This window comes from Ovis canadensis, chromosome 1, assembly GCF_042477335.2.
Source record: "Ovis canadensis isolate MfBH-ARS-UI-01 breed Bighorn chromosome 1, ARS-UI_OviCan_v2, whole genome shotgun sequence".
Classification (NCBI taxonomy): Eukaryota; Metazoa; Chordata; class Mammalia; order Artiodactyla; family Bovidae; genus Ovis; species Ovis canadensis.
Window position 1 is genome coordinate 219,406,352 of NC_091245.1, and position 14,222 is coordinate 219,420,573.

Sequence of the window (14,222 nt, forward strand, 5' to 3'; positions counted from 1 at the left end):
AAAAAAAATCCCAGCAATATCATAGAATTTGAGCCACCTATTTGTACTATACAACTCTAATTTTCTGCTTACATTGAGCCAGAATCTGCTTCTCTACAACTTACACCTCTAGATTAAGGTGCTGCCCTTAGGGACCACATAAAATAAATTCATTTTGCTTTTTCCAGGTGTAGCATTTCCAAAAAGAGAATAAGTTACATGTTGAAAGAATGATTTCTGGTCTTCGTTTAAAAAAAAAACTACTGATTTCTTGGTCTTGGCAAAACTTGGTAGACTCTACTGCACCAATTGCATCTGTTATGAAGCTCTTGTTTGTGAGCTCTAGACCACCCTGCTAGCCTCTGCTCAGGGGAGATGGGGTCAGGACTCAGCTAACCCCATTCCTACTTGGCCATCTGGGTAGATCGCAAGGCTGGAGGAGGAAGGACACACCTTTTCCTGTTTGCTTCCTCTAAGCTTCCTGTTTACTCTTGTAACATTCCAGAAACTTCTTTGAGTACCAGGGCTCCTTGTCACTCACTGGTTTGCTCGTTGAACTGCCAGTCAGTGAGAATTGGACCTCAGGATTTGTCTGTGCCAGTATTTGTTAATACCCACTATGTACACTGCCTTGTGTTAGGAACTTTGCATATATACCTTGTTTTTTGATTGTTACTATTTTTAATGTTTTTTAAATTTGTTTGGCTGTGTTGGGTCTTAGCTATGGCACATGGGATCTTTCGCTGTATTGCGCAGATCTCTAGTTGTGGCACGTGGGCTCAGTTGTTGCGGCACGTGGACTTTGCTCTGAGGCATGTGGGATCTTCATTCCTCAACCAGGGACCAACGCATGCCCTGCATTGCAAATACTTAACCAGTGGACCACCAGGGAAGTATCCTGCATATCTTACTGAATTCTCATATTAACTGTGCAAGATAGGTGTTCTATTCATGCTACAAGTGAGGACATCGGTTCAGAGGGTCGAGGGGGGTCACCCCAGGTCTGCTCATTACACAACATGTGTTCTTTCTACCTGTCAGGGCACACTGGGGCTCTTCTCCTGCCCGCCTCCCACCACTCCGCCCCTCCCCCGACCCCTTGTATGGCTGGTTTGGCCTTCTGAAAGTCCTCTTCACTTGTTGAGCAACCCAGCCCCAAGAGGAATGGCCTCTTGTTTTAAGTTCCTTTGTGCCAGCTAGCCCCCCACCAGCCAGAAGTTGTGTGCTTGCCTCTGCCTTCTCGGAGGCACTAGAATTTGTCTCTGTTCCGTTGGTGATGCACACTGCACTGGGCTATTAATCATGCTGCTGGCCAGGCTGCACAGCACCTCTAGAATAATGAATTACCCAACTCCTGCCAGAATGAGTCACACCACAGCCACGGAGGAAACTTATCTCTCCCAACTCTCTCCTCATCTTGTTTCTCCCTCTTCCCTCTCTCATCTCCTGTGATCTGTCTTGCCAGTTGTAATTGGAACATTTTCTCCCGTATTTAAGTTCTGAAGTGTCTCTGGGACTTGCTAATATATCCAAAGGCTTAAACAAGGCCCATCAAGGACGTTTATTGCTTTCTAGCATGGGCAGTTAAGCATAGCTTACAAGCAGCTCTGGGTATATATGGCCAGGAATATAAATGTTCCTTTTGGAATACAAGAGAATCCCAGAAAGGGGGAAAAAAAAAGATCCTAATAATGATATCAAATGACGGCTTAAAGAAGAAATAATCTCTGGCCTGGTCATGTGACAAAGGAGGCACCGGAGTTGGGATGTTGTGATCTTTCGTTTGAAGGGGTTGTTTGGCGGGGTTGGGGAAAGCAGCCAGAGAGAAAATTTGAGATGCTGTGTACTGAATGAAGGAAACGTCGCTCTTTTCACTAACCCTTCCCGCTTCTGGTGGCATAAAGGGAGGATCACCTAACAACTGGGACCTCTCTTTTTCCTTACGATTGAAATATGCTTCCTCAAATGATTTCTCTGTCCATACGATCACTAAGAAATGTTTTTAGCCATACTTACATTTCTTGTGTCGCCAGAAGTCTGAAAGAAGGCAGGTGAGGATTGATTGATGTCTTCAAAACACGGGCTCCTACCTTCCTGCCCTGTCATCCTTAATTTGTTGACTTATTGCCTCATGGTTGCAAGATGGATGCTGTAACTCCAGATGGCATGTTTGTATTCAAGGCACTAAGAAGTGGGAAAGAGTTGTCAAGACACCAGCTGTATTTGTCATTTATTTCAGGAAAAGCAAAAGCTTTCCCAGAAGATGTTTGCCTGGGTCTCAGCAGCCAGAACTAGGTCACTTCCTTGACTGCCATCCTTAGCTGAGGGAAATCTGGATACCAAGTTTAGGTTTCCTATGCTCTGAAATGGAGGCAGCAAGGGCCGGGCAGATTGAAATGCCTGTTGGGTTAGCCAACAAACAGTACTGGCCACACCCAATTCCAGGGAAGCCATAGAAGGCTAAACTGGGCAGGCGAAGGCAGTCTTACCTCACAGTAGCAGACAAGGAAATGATTAATTATTCTTGAGCCCACTGTGTGCCGGGTTTTGTGTTAGGCAGCATGCCTGCGTACATACATGTCACAATTGTCTGCTGTGTAGTGGAAAGCTGAGCTCTGTGCGGTCTTCTGGATGCAGTTAAATTAGGAACCTGAACTTGAATCTGGGTCTGTCTGACTTATTCACACGGCCTCTAGGAAGTTGAGCACTGGTTTCGGATGTGCCTCACTGAATCTCAACACCTTCATCTGAGTCACCAGCAGTTTAAGGTACCTGTAGACAAAGGAGGAATCTGAAGCAATTGTTTTATGGGTCCCTAATAAGTTTTTTAAAGTGAGTTATTAGGTTCTTACATTGTGATGATAGTTTTAAAAAAAGAACTAGCCTGGGAGGCAGGAGACCCAGCTCTGATTAAAACCTGGTGCTTAGCTGCTCTGTGATCTTAAGTCATTTTTTCTCCTCTGTGAAATGAAAAGTTGGACTAAATGACCTACAAAAGGTCTAAGGGACTTTCCTGGTGATCCAGTGGTTAAGACTCTGCATTCCCACTGCAGAGGGCACAGGTTCAATCCCTGGTCGAGGAACTAAGATCCCACATGTTGTGTAAACAAAAACAAACAAAACCATCCTTCTACAGAGAGTCTAGCCTTAAGACACTTAGGTTTTGCTCCTTTCTCTCATGTGTCTATTCACTTGACAAGTATTTACGAAGTGCCTACTATGTGCCGGGCACTCTTCTAATACTATGTACCAGTCAACAAAGCAAAGATTCCCTGCCCTTGTGGACTTCATGATGAAGTGTGTGCGTTGAGGGCAGGGGACACAAACAGTGAACAAGAAACATAATAAATTAGTGATGAGTCAATTACACAGTTGGCAGAAGGTGATCAGTTCTCTGGAGAACAAAAGTGGGAAAGGGGGAAGGGTCTGGCCTCACTGGGAGAGAGGTTGGGTGGTCCTCACTAAGAGCAGAGCACCTGAGCAAAGACTTTCGTGGAGCGGAGAGAGTCAGTCCGCACATGATTAGGGTCGGTGCTGCAGGCAGAGGGAATATCTAGAGCAAAAGCCCTGAGGCAGGAGTTTGCCTGAGTTTTCTGAGTATCTTCTCCCCTGTCTGAAGACTAGCCTGGAGCTTTTCTCATCCCAGTTCCATCACTTCCTTTCAGCTGTGTTGGCTTTCAAACCAGTTCAAGCTTCCTACACTTGAAAGCCATTTAATTTGACTTTGCTATGGCAGGTGGGGACAGAGAGCCCAGCCACCGCCTTCGTATTTGCATCTTGGTTCACACTGCACAAACACTCGGTTTCCCAAGATGCTGGATAGGTGGTGGGAGACCTGCCGAGGCCTAGAGTCTTATCAGAACAGCCCAATCCCGCCACCATTTCCGGATTGTTTTCTGTTGAATGCCTCCCATGCAGTAAGTGAGTCAGGGTTTTCGTCATGTTCCCCAATGATTGTCTTTGTCAGTGAACCATCATGTTCTGGTACAAGAGAGCTGTGTGTTCATCTTTACAGTTGCTGCTCTTGAGCCAGCCTGTGATGAGTGAGCTGGGCTTTCCCCATTAGCTCCAAAAAGAACCTCAGTGAGCAAGACCAGCAGCCTGTGGGAAGATTTAGCAAAGTGCCAGGCTGTGCCACTCTTTTGTGTGTGTGTGTGTGTGTGTGTGTGTGTGTGTGTGTGTGTGTATGTGTGTATTCAGTGACACATTTGAATATACCTTGAAATGAAACAAAGAAAGGATGATAAAGGGATGTTCTACGCAGAGATGTTCTTGGAATCTATGGACAGTGGTTTTGTGCAGGTGCATTGTTATCTTCAAATGGACTGAGAACTTGTAACGTTTATGTGGACGGGTTGATGGGCTCGTGAATTAAAGAATCCCTGCTTGGTCCTAGTGTGGGGTTAGGATGTGCCCCAGCCACTTGCTCTAAGGTAGATCACATTTTAGGCAAGAGTCTAGAGCCCCTTGAAAGTCCTGTTCAGGTTGTATGGGCCTCAGTTCAAATACTGAACAGGCCTAGGTGTCACCCACAGGATATTGAGAAGTTTAATTCTAGGGAATGGCTCAGGGAGGAGTTCATAGTTCTCTTCCAGTTATATCTTCTTGACATGTGACCTTGACATTTGCTTGGTGGGAATAGCAAGGGAACTTAACTTTGATCTCTGAAATCTTGTGAGGTTACAGGTGAGAATTTAGAATGATGTACAGAATGCAACATATATTTAAAAAGAAAGGGAGTGTGAGAGTCTTCATCAGGATTGTGAACCACTGAACCAAGTGTTTATGTGTGTTTTCTTAGCAGTCTTTTTGGCATTTCCTGACTTGCTTTCCCTTCTCTCAATTTGCTTCCCTTCTATGCACTATTTAGAAACAGTTGAGCGGTGTGCACAGAGCTGGGGAGAAGCATATTGTTCAAGGTTGCATAGGTCAAGGTGGAGGCATTAGCCCAGAAAATTCTGATAAGAGCATGAAAGTTAACCTGAGAATAAGAAAGACAATAAGGGTATAGGATTTCTACTTTGCGTATGTGTCTACTTACCAGATAAAAATATATGGTAATATTGTTCATTCATTTAACAAATATATCGAGCACCCACTACTGTGGCCAGCTCTATTCTAAGCACTGAGATACAGCAGTAGACAAAACTAAACAAAAGCTCCCCCATCCTCATCTTGTTTGGTTAAATGATATGAATTGCTGGGCTTTTTTGTAGGTTAAAAACAAATGACTATAAATACTGTATGATCTAGCGTCGACTATATGGTCCAGCCATTCCCCTCTTAGGTCTTTATTTAAAAGAAATGAGAGCATACATCCATACAAAGGCTTGTGCATGCGTATTTGTAGCAGCTTTATTTTTAATGGCCTTGAATGGAAACAACCCAAAGGTCCATCAGCAAGTGAATGGATGAACAAATTGCAGCATCTGTGTTGGTGCAATGGAGCGCTGCTTGGCAGTGAGAAGGACTGAAGTACCAATACACAAGGCAACACGGTGGGCCTTAAGTACATCATCTGAAGTGAAAGAGACCAGGAGGTTTCATTTTATACAAAACTTCAGAAGATACAGACTAGTCCATAGTAACAAAAAGCAGATCAGTGGGTGCCTTGGAACAGGAACTGGGGTCGGGGACAGATGGGCAGGAAATGGAGACTACAAAGGGGCAAGTGAGACCTTTGGGGAGATGAATGTGTTTGCTGCCTTGCCCGTGCTGATGATTTCACAGGTGTACATGAACACCAAACCCTTTCAATTGGTACCCTTAGAGTATGTGCAATTAATTACTTGACAGTTTTGTTTCAGTGAAGGTATTAAAAACAGTCAAACAGCAGCAGTTTCTTGTGGTCCAATTAGTAGGGAAATTTTAGTGATGAATTAATGTTTGAAACCTTCTATTTGTTTTTCATACGTGTATGGAAAACTCACCATGTGTCAGGCACCATGAAAGGTATTATCAGCAAGGAGAAAACAAGGCTGTTTTTTGCCTGAAGTAGGTTTGAAAAGAGATGGCTGGACAGCTCTCCCATAGGCATTTCTGAAGCAGTTGCCTGGTTTAGCCCAGGGAGCCTTTGTTGGCTGTGTTTACCCATGCTTCTGTGCCTTCCTTGTTTTGCAGAGTGACTTGTGGTCTCTGGGAATCACCGCTATCGAGATGGCAGAAGGTGCTCCCCGTAAGTACCTTCCTCTGGGTGAAATCTGTTGCTGGTCTGCTCTGCAGGTGCGGATGCGTCCTTGCCAGCAGCTTTACTTCTGCTACACCGAGCCCTGCGTGGACTCAAGCTGGCGTACCGAGAAAGCAGAGTCATCTAAATCAACCAGGAATCCATTCATTTCAGAGTGGTGTGAGGATTTGTATTTATGAGGCGAGACCGGAAGGGAGAGGAAAGCAGACTCTGAGCAGTCTTGTCTGTCTTATATACTCAGTGTATAGTCTATCCTTCAACTACTCTTCACCTGTAGTCAAACTGGAACTAAACCACAAAGAGTGTAAACGCCAACATATCAGAAATTCAAAGCTGATTTTCAGGGCATGGGTTATGGGAACACTTGCACTCGGTTGCTCTCATTCGTATTAAAATACTAACGGTTAGGTTGTTAGATTTCCCTGCTTATTTGAGACAGAGTGGGCAGGGCTCTGGCTACCCAAAGAACCTCTCCAGTTCCTGGGAATCTGGAGCATTGGCCCCACCGAGACCCTCCCCAGCTGCGGGGTCACCTCCGAGACTCCATTCAGGAAGTGCAACTGAGCAGGGACAGCTGCCACGGTGGCTCCTCCCAAGGGCCACCCTCCCCCAGTGACCCAGAGTGGCAGGGATACAAGGCATACCCTTTCCTGGAAGACGGGGGCTCCTTGGAAGGCAGCTGTTGCTCCTTCGTTTCCCTCCTTGATTTCCTTAGACTGCAGGACAGCCTAGCACCCTTCCACCTACTGCTTCTCCCTCTCACCTTCATAGCAATCTGACAACTCTCCCAGCCTTCCTTGGCTCCTTTGCTGTTTCCTTTCAGGCAGGAATTTCCTCCAGTGATATTTTCTCATGTTTAATATCACCTTAATGTCTTGCTTTTCAGAAGACCCGGACCAAAACAGGCCCTACGTTAGTATAACGAGTCATTGTGCTCATATGACTTTTTACCCTCGCGTGATCATGGTGTTCTTATTTCTCACTCGAGAATTAGTAGAATTCACCTGTAGCATGACTAGGGTGTTTGTTGACCAAATGTCCCTTATCCACAATGCTGGTAGGCATTTATGAATCAGAAAGATGATACTGGCAGTCTTGAAACTATATCACCGTGCTTAATGAGCAGTTACTGCCTGTGTGCTCAGTCATGTCTGACTCTTTGGGAGCCCATGGACTGTAGCCTTCCAGGCTCCTCTGTTCATGGGATTCCCCAGGCAAGTATAGTGGAGTGGGTTGCCACTTCTTCATCCAGGGATCTTCCCAACCCAGAGATCGAACTCATGTTTCCTGCATCTCTTTTCTTAGCAGGTGGATTCCTTACCACTGAGCCACCTGAGAAGCCCCTGATGAGTAGTAGGAAGGAGCTAAAAATAAACTTTCTCCCAGCAGAATCCTTTAGCTTTGGGGGAGAATGTGTTCTTATTCTAGGCACACAGGAAAAGATATTCCCAGATGTTTGAAGAGTAAACTAGTGAAATATTGAATAGAATGTGTGAGTGTTTTTTCTATAAATGATAATGTCATCTTTACAATGTGAGATATTTTTATGAGTCTTCTACCAGACTTCCTTTGCCTTAATCCTCTGGTCTTCCTGGGGCCATTGAACCAAACCAACCAAACAAACAAAACCCATCATGAAAAGCCTGAAAGCCATTCAAGGTATTTATCAGTACAGAGAGAAAGGTATTTTGGTCTAGTGCTTTATACTCAAAAAACCCATGTATTAATATTAATAGATAACACTGCAAATGGGGAAGCCTTCACTGTATAAGAGATGTACCATGGATTATTTGGGACTTTACTAATTAAAAATAACTTACTGTCTCCATTATAGTTGTTATGTGGATGTTGTTTACTTGGAGTCTTAGATGGTTATTTTTAGCAAAGCAAAGGGTGTTGAGCCTTTGACTTGTTTTCCTTAAAAATGAAGTGCAAGTAGATATGTTAACGATCTCTAGTTGAAAGGTGTTAGATTTTATGAGACTCCTATAATCAGTCTCATTTAACGCTCACCAAAGGGAAGCTTTATGATCTCCTGCCTCTGCTCACTGGTCATGCCTGGACTCAGGAAGCCATTTGGCAGCATTATCGGCACAGAAAGGACGGGCTTGGCCCGGGTTTGGCCCCCTAACCTGAGCTGGCCCTTGTTTTGGTCTCTTGCAGCTCTGTGTGACATGCACCCCATGAGAGCTCTCTTCCTCATCCCCCGGAACCCAGCGCCTCGGCTGAAGTCTAAGAAGTGGTGAGTTTGGTCTTCGGTGTTTTGCAGATTTAATGTCAAGAGTTTCTGCATTTCTGTTTGGAATGAGCTCAGATCTTTAGGTCCTGCTAACAGGTTTAGATGAATATGTACTAAGACTTGTTGAATGATTTTCTGTATGCTGTTATTCATCTTAAAGTACATATTAAGGACCTACTGTTTGCACAGTAAGTCCTTATTCACTATGAGGAGATATTAGCTAAAGTGGGTAGCAGAACCCAAGAAGTAATATGGAAACACTTTGATTTATCACTCAGAGTAATATCTTTCCTAACAGTGCAGAACATCTCATCAGAACGGGTGATAGTTAAGGGTCAGCCCATTAGATTGGCTGACTTTTCTTCTGTTCCTTAAGACATTAATTCCCTAAATGGATATACACACTTGGTACTGTGTGAGGTGATTTCCTGCTCTGTGCATGAACATGTATAATTTTTGTGTTTGCTATTGCTTGCTCTTTATGGCAGGTGATACTGGCTGCTTCTTTGTGGCAGTGATCTAACCTTTCCATTTAATAAACTGATTCACATAAAAAGTGACTTAAAGAAAAATACTAAGTGAATACTTGCATGGATGATGAAAGGTATGGTAAAAATTATATTGGTAGTGTCTGATTGACTGGAGTTTGTAAACAGAGTTCTACAGATTAGACCAGGATTTGAACTTTTGGCTTTTTTGTGCACTCACACCAGAGTCCTTTGTATCTTATTCTGGAGCAAAAATTCATTGCTTCTTCCCTTTCCCCTGTGGATACGGTGTGTCTTCCTTGATACGTTCTCAATTCTGATTCCCTTTGCCATGGGGCCAATTCCTGGACTATTTGAGACCTCCTATCCTTTTCTAGATGCCTTCCAGGCAGTTTTGAGTATGAAGGGACACGACCCTCTGCCTTTTCTCATATCACTTCATCATCAGGTCCTCGTGTTTCTCACATGCTCACCCACAGTTTCCCCCTCCACGATACAAGAGCAATCTTAATTAATACCATTATCCAGGGATGACATAGTGACCCTGGCAGAATAAGAGAAAGGCATACTGCACAGAGAGAGGAAAAAGAAATAGCCAGAATCGATGACAGCCTCAGAGTTAGTTGCCAAGGGCTGCATGGGGAGAGAGTGAGAGTTGCTATTGGTAACAAGGAGGCAGAGCATCCCTCCTCCTCTCTCCGGAGGGTCGCCGTGGTGTGAGACATCACTCTCTCCCCAGCAACAGCTTTCCATTGGGCACCACGCGGCACATGATCCACAGGTGCCCAGAGGCTCTGCTTCCTCCCTTCTCCCCGGAACAGCTCCCAGAAAGGGACTGGCTCAGTTCTGGAAGATCCTTGGAAACATCAGGGACACTGTGAAGCTCTCGACGAGCTTTCTGTTTGTGCTTCATGCTATGCCTCCCAGGAAGGCTGGGAGGGGCTGCTGTGTCCAGTGGGCTTCACCCACCCTGCCTCCTCCCTGCCTCCTCTGCCTTCACTGACACTGGACAGGTGCTCCTGGCTCCACCACAGAGGACAAACTGACCACCCCTAACTGTGCTGTTTGCCCAGCATGGCGTGGCCACACATTGCAGTTCAGAAATATTTGTGTTCATTGCCAGCTTTAAAAAAAAAACAACTGGCAATTGAGCAGTCCATGGAGATCTCTGGCCTTTTTTCCCACAAAGGTGCAGCCACACTGCCCTGCCCAAGCATTCCTGCTCTCTTTTAGGGTGAGCCCTTATGCTTCTGCCCCCATCACTGCCTCTTCCAGCCCAGAAGCTGGAATCCCTTGGTCACCTTGCTGGTCCTGCCTTCTTCTTACCCCTGGTCTGCAGTGCCCTTCTTTGTGACCCGTCTGGCCCCCAGAAAAGTGGCTGACCAGCCCCTGCTCTACCATTTCCTAGTTCGTCACCCTTGTTCCAACAGGAGCCACCCTGCACTGACCTTGCCTGAGAAGCACAGACTTGAGGGGAAATACAGGCTGACTTCTCTGCTTCAAAACGTTGGCGATGAGAGCCGATTTTATAATGCTGCAGGGAGCTGGATCAGTCCAGGCTGCCTTTGTCTCACCAGCCTCCTTGCATGGCCTTGCGTGGCTCAGAATGAGAGCCAGCTAGGAGAAGGAGTGCGCATGCCAGGTGGTGGACGGGAAGATGACGTGGCTGTTTGAGAGCCAGTGGAGGAAGCAAAAGCCCTGGAAAAATGCACCTTCTCAGTCAGAACCCAGCCGTTATAAAGATGGCTGTGCAGCCCCCAGCCACAGGACACTTGGTGGGGCTCAAATTTCTCTACACTGGAATTCACTTTTTAAATGAAAATATTTAGGCACTTCAGAGTACTCGTATTGAACAACCAGGTTCAGAGTGATCTAAAATAGGTTAGGGTTTGGGAGGAAATAAAATATTTCTATTTTCCTTTTCCTTTTTTCTCTTATTGCCCACCGAAAGAAACAAAACTCTGAAGTGTTCTTTTATATCTACCTATTCTCTGCTTTAATGAGTTACCAGGTGAAGTGCACTATTCCTGGTGTATATTCCAACATATGACCAAAGGGGACACCTCTGTGGCGGAGACAGCCATGAACTCTTCATTGTAAGCATTCAGCTGAGGATCATTTCCAAGGACTTGACTGAATCTATGACATACAAGGCATACAAGGCACATGTATGCTGTAGTCTCAGCAACATATTTATATGTGTGTGTGTATTTAAAATATATATATACTTAATATATATATAAAAATTTGTTTTTATTGAATTCAGGATTCGTTAAATTCGATAGTGCTTTACAGTCTTCAGAAGTTTCACACACATGATTTCATATAATCCTGTAATAACCTTTATTTTCTTAGCCACAACCCTGCTGGGCAGATGCTCTGCGTCCTCATATTATGGGCGAGAGTCTGAGGCTTTAGGTGGGTTATGGTCCTTGTCCCAAGTCCGTGACCCGTGTTTCTTCTACTGCGCCATTCGACTTCTCAGAGTTCAGGGTTAAAGTGGTAGAGAAGGACTATACTAGTCCCTCCGAGTGAGCATTTTTCCCTTGAGCCTTAATATCAGGGAAGAAAGGCAGTATCACTGCTCTTTGCCCCTTTCATTGTAGGAGGAAAGGAGAGCTTCCCTGGGAGCAGGAACCTGGCCTTCCTCAGCACAGTGAGGAGAGGCCTGGCGCCAAAGAAGCCAGGTGGTCCGGGCTCCAGTCAGTGTTCAGGTGGCTCAGACATTTGATTAGGCCTCCAGGAGGGTTACAACCTGGGCTGAGTCAGAGGAGAAGGACGCTGTCACCCTCTGTCGCCATGTCACCAAGTGACCGGTGCAGCGGGGCTCCCATCTTTCCCTCCTCGCTCTCCTCTTGCTCATGTGTAGTGAGATTCAGCCTACGTGGATAACCATCTCCTGCAAAGGATTTCCCCTCCCTTCTCTTCCCGCTGTGCTCACCCTGGCCCCTCATCCCTCACGCTTGTACTGCATGCTGTAGCTTCCTTGCAGGGGCCGCTGAAGAAGGATGGGGCTGACTTTGTTCCTGTAAAAGGTGGTCGGTCTTGTCCTTTTCACATGCCCTTTAAATGTGAAGATTCCACACAGGCAAAGCAGTGTTCGACTGAGCTCATTGGAGAAGTCATAACTGCTTATCTCTGGGAAGAGAGATAAGATTCCTGGTTTCAACCACTCAGGCTCCAGATGGAGACTGAAGGCCCGATGAGGTTATGTCTTATCCTAAGTTCCAGGCTCACAGCAGCTTGGAACCCCAGCCTGCTGCTTTTTACTCCAGAGCTTCCAAACATTTCTCTTATTTTATGAAACTACACTTCCTATTCCTGCTGAGTTTTCTGGCACTTTTGTTTTAGAAATAACAATGCTTTCTTAGGGGTGCAGGGAGCTCTAGATGAAATAATAATAGAAAATATCAGAAAGTACTTATAGTAGTGTGACTTTGGACTTTATTAAAATCAAAACAAAAATTACTAGAGTCTTTTAAAATCAGCATATTTTGCAGTCTCCTTGGAGATGAGTGAGTCCTCACTCTTGCTGCTAATGCATCCAATACTAATACACGTAAAGTAATTCTGTTGAAGAATTCTATACTGTTCAATTCAACACAAGTTGGGAAAAACACCATCACAATTCTGCTCTTAGCCCTCAAGGCAGATCCTACTGTTCTTTAAGCCTGGTGATGGTCAGAGAGGGTGGGACATTGTCATCAATAGTCAAAGTATTAATAGTAATAATAATCATAGCATTTGTGATGTCACAGGCACAGTTTTAAGTATTTTACATGAAGTAACTCATTTATTTATCACAGCAGTCTTTTGAAATAAGTGCTAACAGTATATCCCCATTTGCAGCCAGGGAAACAGAGATACAGAAAAGTTAAGTAATATGCCCCAAATCACACAGTTAGTAAATGATAGAACCTGAAGTAGAGAAAAAGGATTGTTCTAGGCAAGCACAATGGCACCCCACTCCAGTACTCTTGCCTGGAAAATCCCATGGATGGAGGAGCCTGGTAGGCTGCAGTCCATGGGGTCGCTAAGAGTTGGACACAACTGAGCAACTTCACTTTCACTTTTCACTCTCATGCTTTGGAGAAGGAAATGGCAACCCACTCCGGTGTTCTTGTCTAGAGAATCTCAGGGATGGGGGAGCCTGGTAGACTGCTGTCTGTGGGGTCGCACAGAGTCAGACACGACTGAAGTGACTTGGCAGCAGCAGCAGCAGCAGCAGGCAAGTACAAATTTTAAAGATCAAATTGCCTTTAGGAAGTCTGAAGATTACCAGAAACTTTTAGCCCAAGCAGTTATAGTGATGAATGTAATGATCTTTCAGGCATTTTTAACATCTCCAAGGACAGAGAAGCCTGGTAAGCTACAGTCCCTGGGTTCACCAAAGAGTTTGACATGACTTAGCAACTAAAGAACAACAACAACACAATTTAACATATAAACAGGAAAATCTGAGACGATAAAGTGCTCGGTGACACTGGTATTAGTGAACTAGTGTCTCAGATGAAAAGTACCAATCACTATCATTTATCTCTCTGTGCCAAGCCTTGGGAAATTGGTATTGCTAATCTTGGGCTTTTTAAACAGTGACAGAACTGAATTATAGGCAACTAAGACTGAAACATTTCAGGGACCTGAAATATACCTTTGTTCTCCTCTAGTCTGCATTACTGTACTTGTTCAGTTCATTCATTGGAGAAGGAAATGGCAATCCACTCCAGTACTATTGCCTAGAAAATCCCATGGACAGAGGAGCCTGGTAGGCTACAGTCCATGGGGTCGCAAAGAGTTGGACACGACTGAGTAACTTCACTCACTCAAGACTAAAACAATAAAGGTATAGAACTATACTTTAAACCCACTAGGACTCTCAGCAAAGAGTCAGGTGATGCTCCATGTAGGTGAAGTTTTTTTACTTTTAATTAAATATGTGATTAAACATATTGATTCTTTGGTCACACTAACTTTACATAGAGACATACATCTTTGAAGATTTGTTGTAAGTGAGCATTATTTTCTCTTGAAGCAGAACCATTTGCAGAGGACATGAGGGTAAACTGCCAGCGTTGTAATTTCACACATCTTGGCTCATCCTCTGGGCCCAAAGATAATCTCTTGAGTATATCATGAGATTCCTTCCCACCAGGAGACATACTGGAAAAAAGACTGCTATAGCTATTTCCATTAAACTCCCTGAACACGCTCTCGTCTTAGAGATGTCCCTGGCTTTTGTGAGGTGCCAGGATCAGGGAAGAGAATGTACAGTCTATTAAGTGTGACTTTTCTTTTTAAATTGGATGTGATTTCTTTTATTTATCATCCC

At 44.7% G+C, this 14,222-nt stretch overlaps 1 protein-coding gene across 15 annotated transcripts in view; it reads left to right on the forward strand.

The window, feature by feature from the left end:
• TNIK (TRAF2 and NCK interacting kinase) overlaps positions 1 to 14,222 on the forward strand; it is a 402,112-nt gene that overhangs the window by 277,599 nt on the left and 110,291 nt on the right. For all 15 annotated transcript variants that reach the window (XM_069560230.1, XM_069560234.1, XM_069560249.1 and 12 more), the window contains exons 8-9: positions 6,100 to 6,154; positions 8,330 to 8,408. In XM_069560230.1, coding sequence (XP_069416331.1) covers positions 6,100 to 6,154; positions 8,330 to 8,408 — 134 coding nt within the window. The remainder of the gene's footprint in view (positions 1 to 6,099; positions 6,155 to 8,329; positions 8,409 to 14,222) is intronic.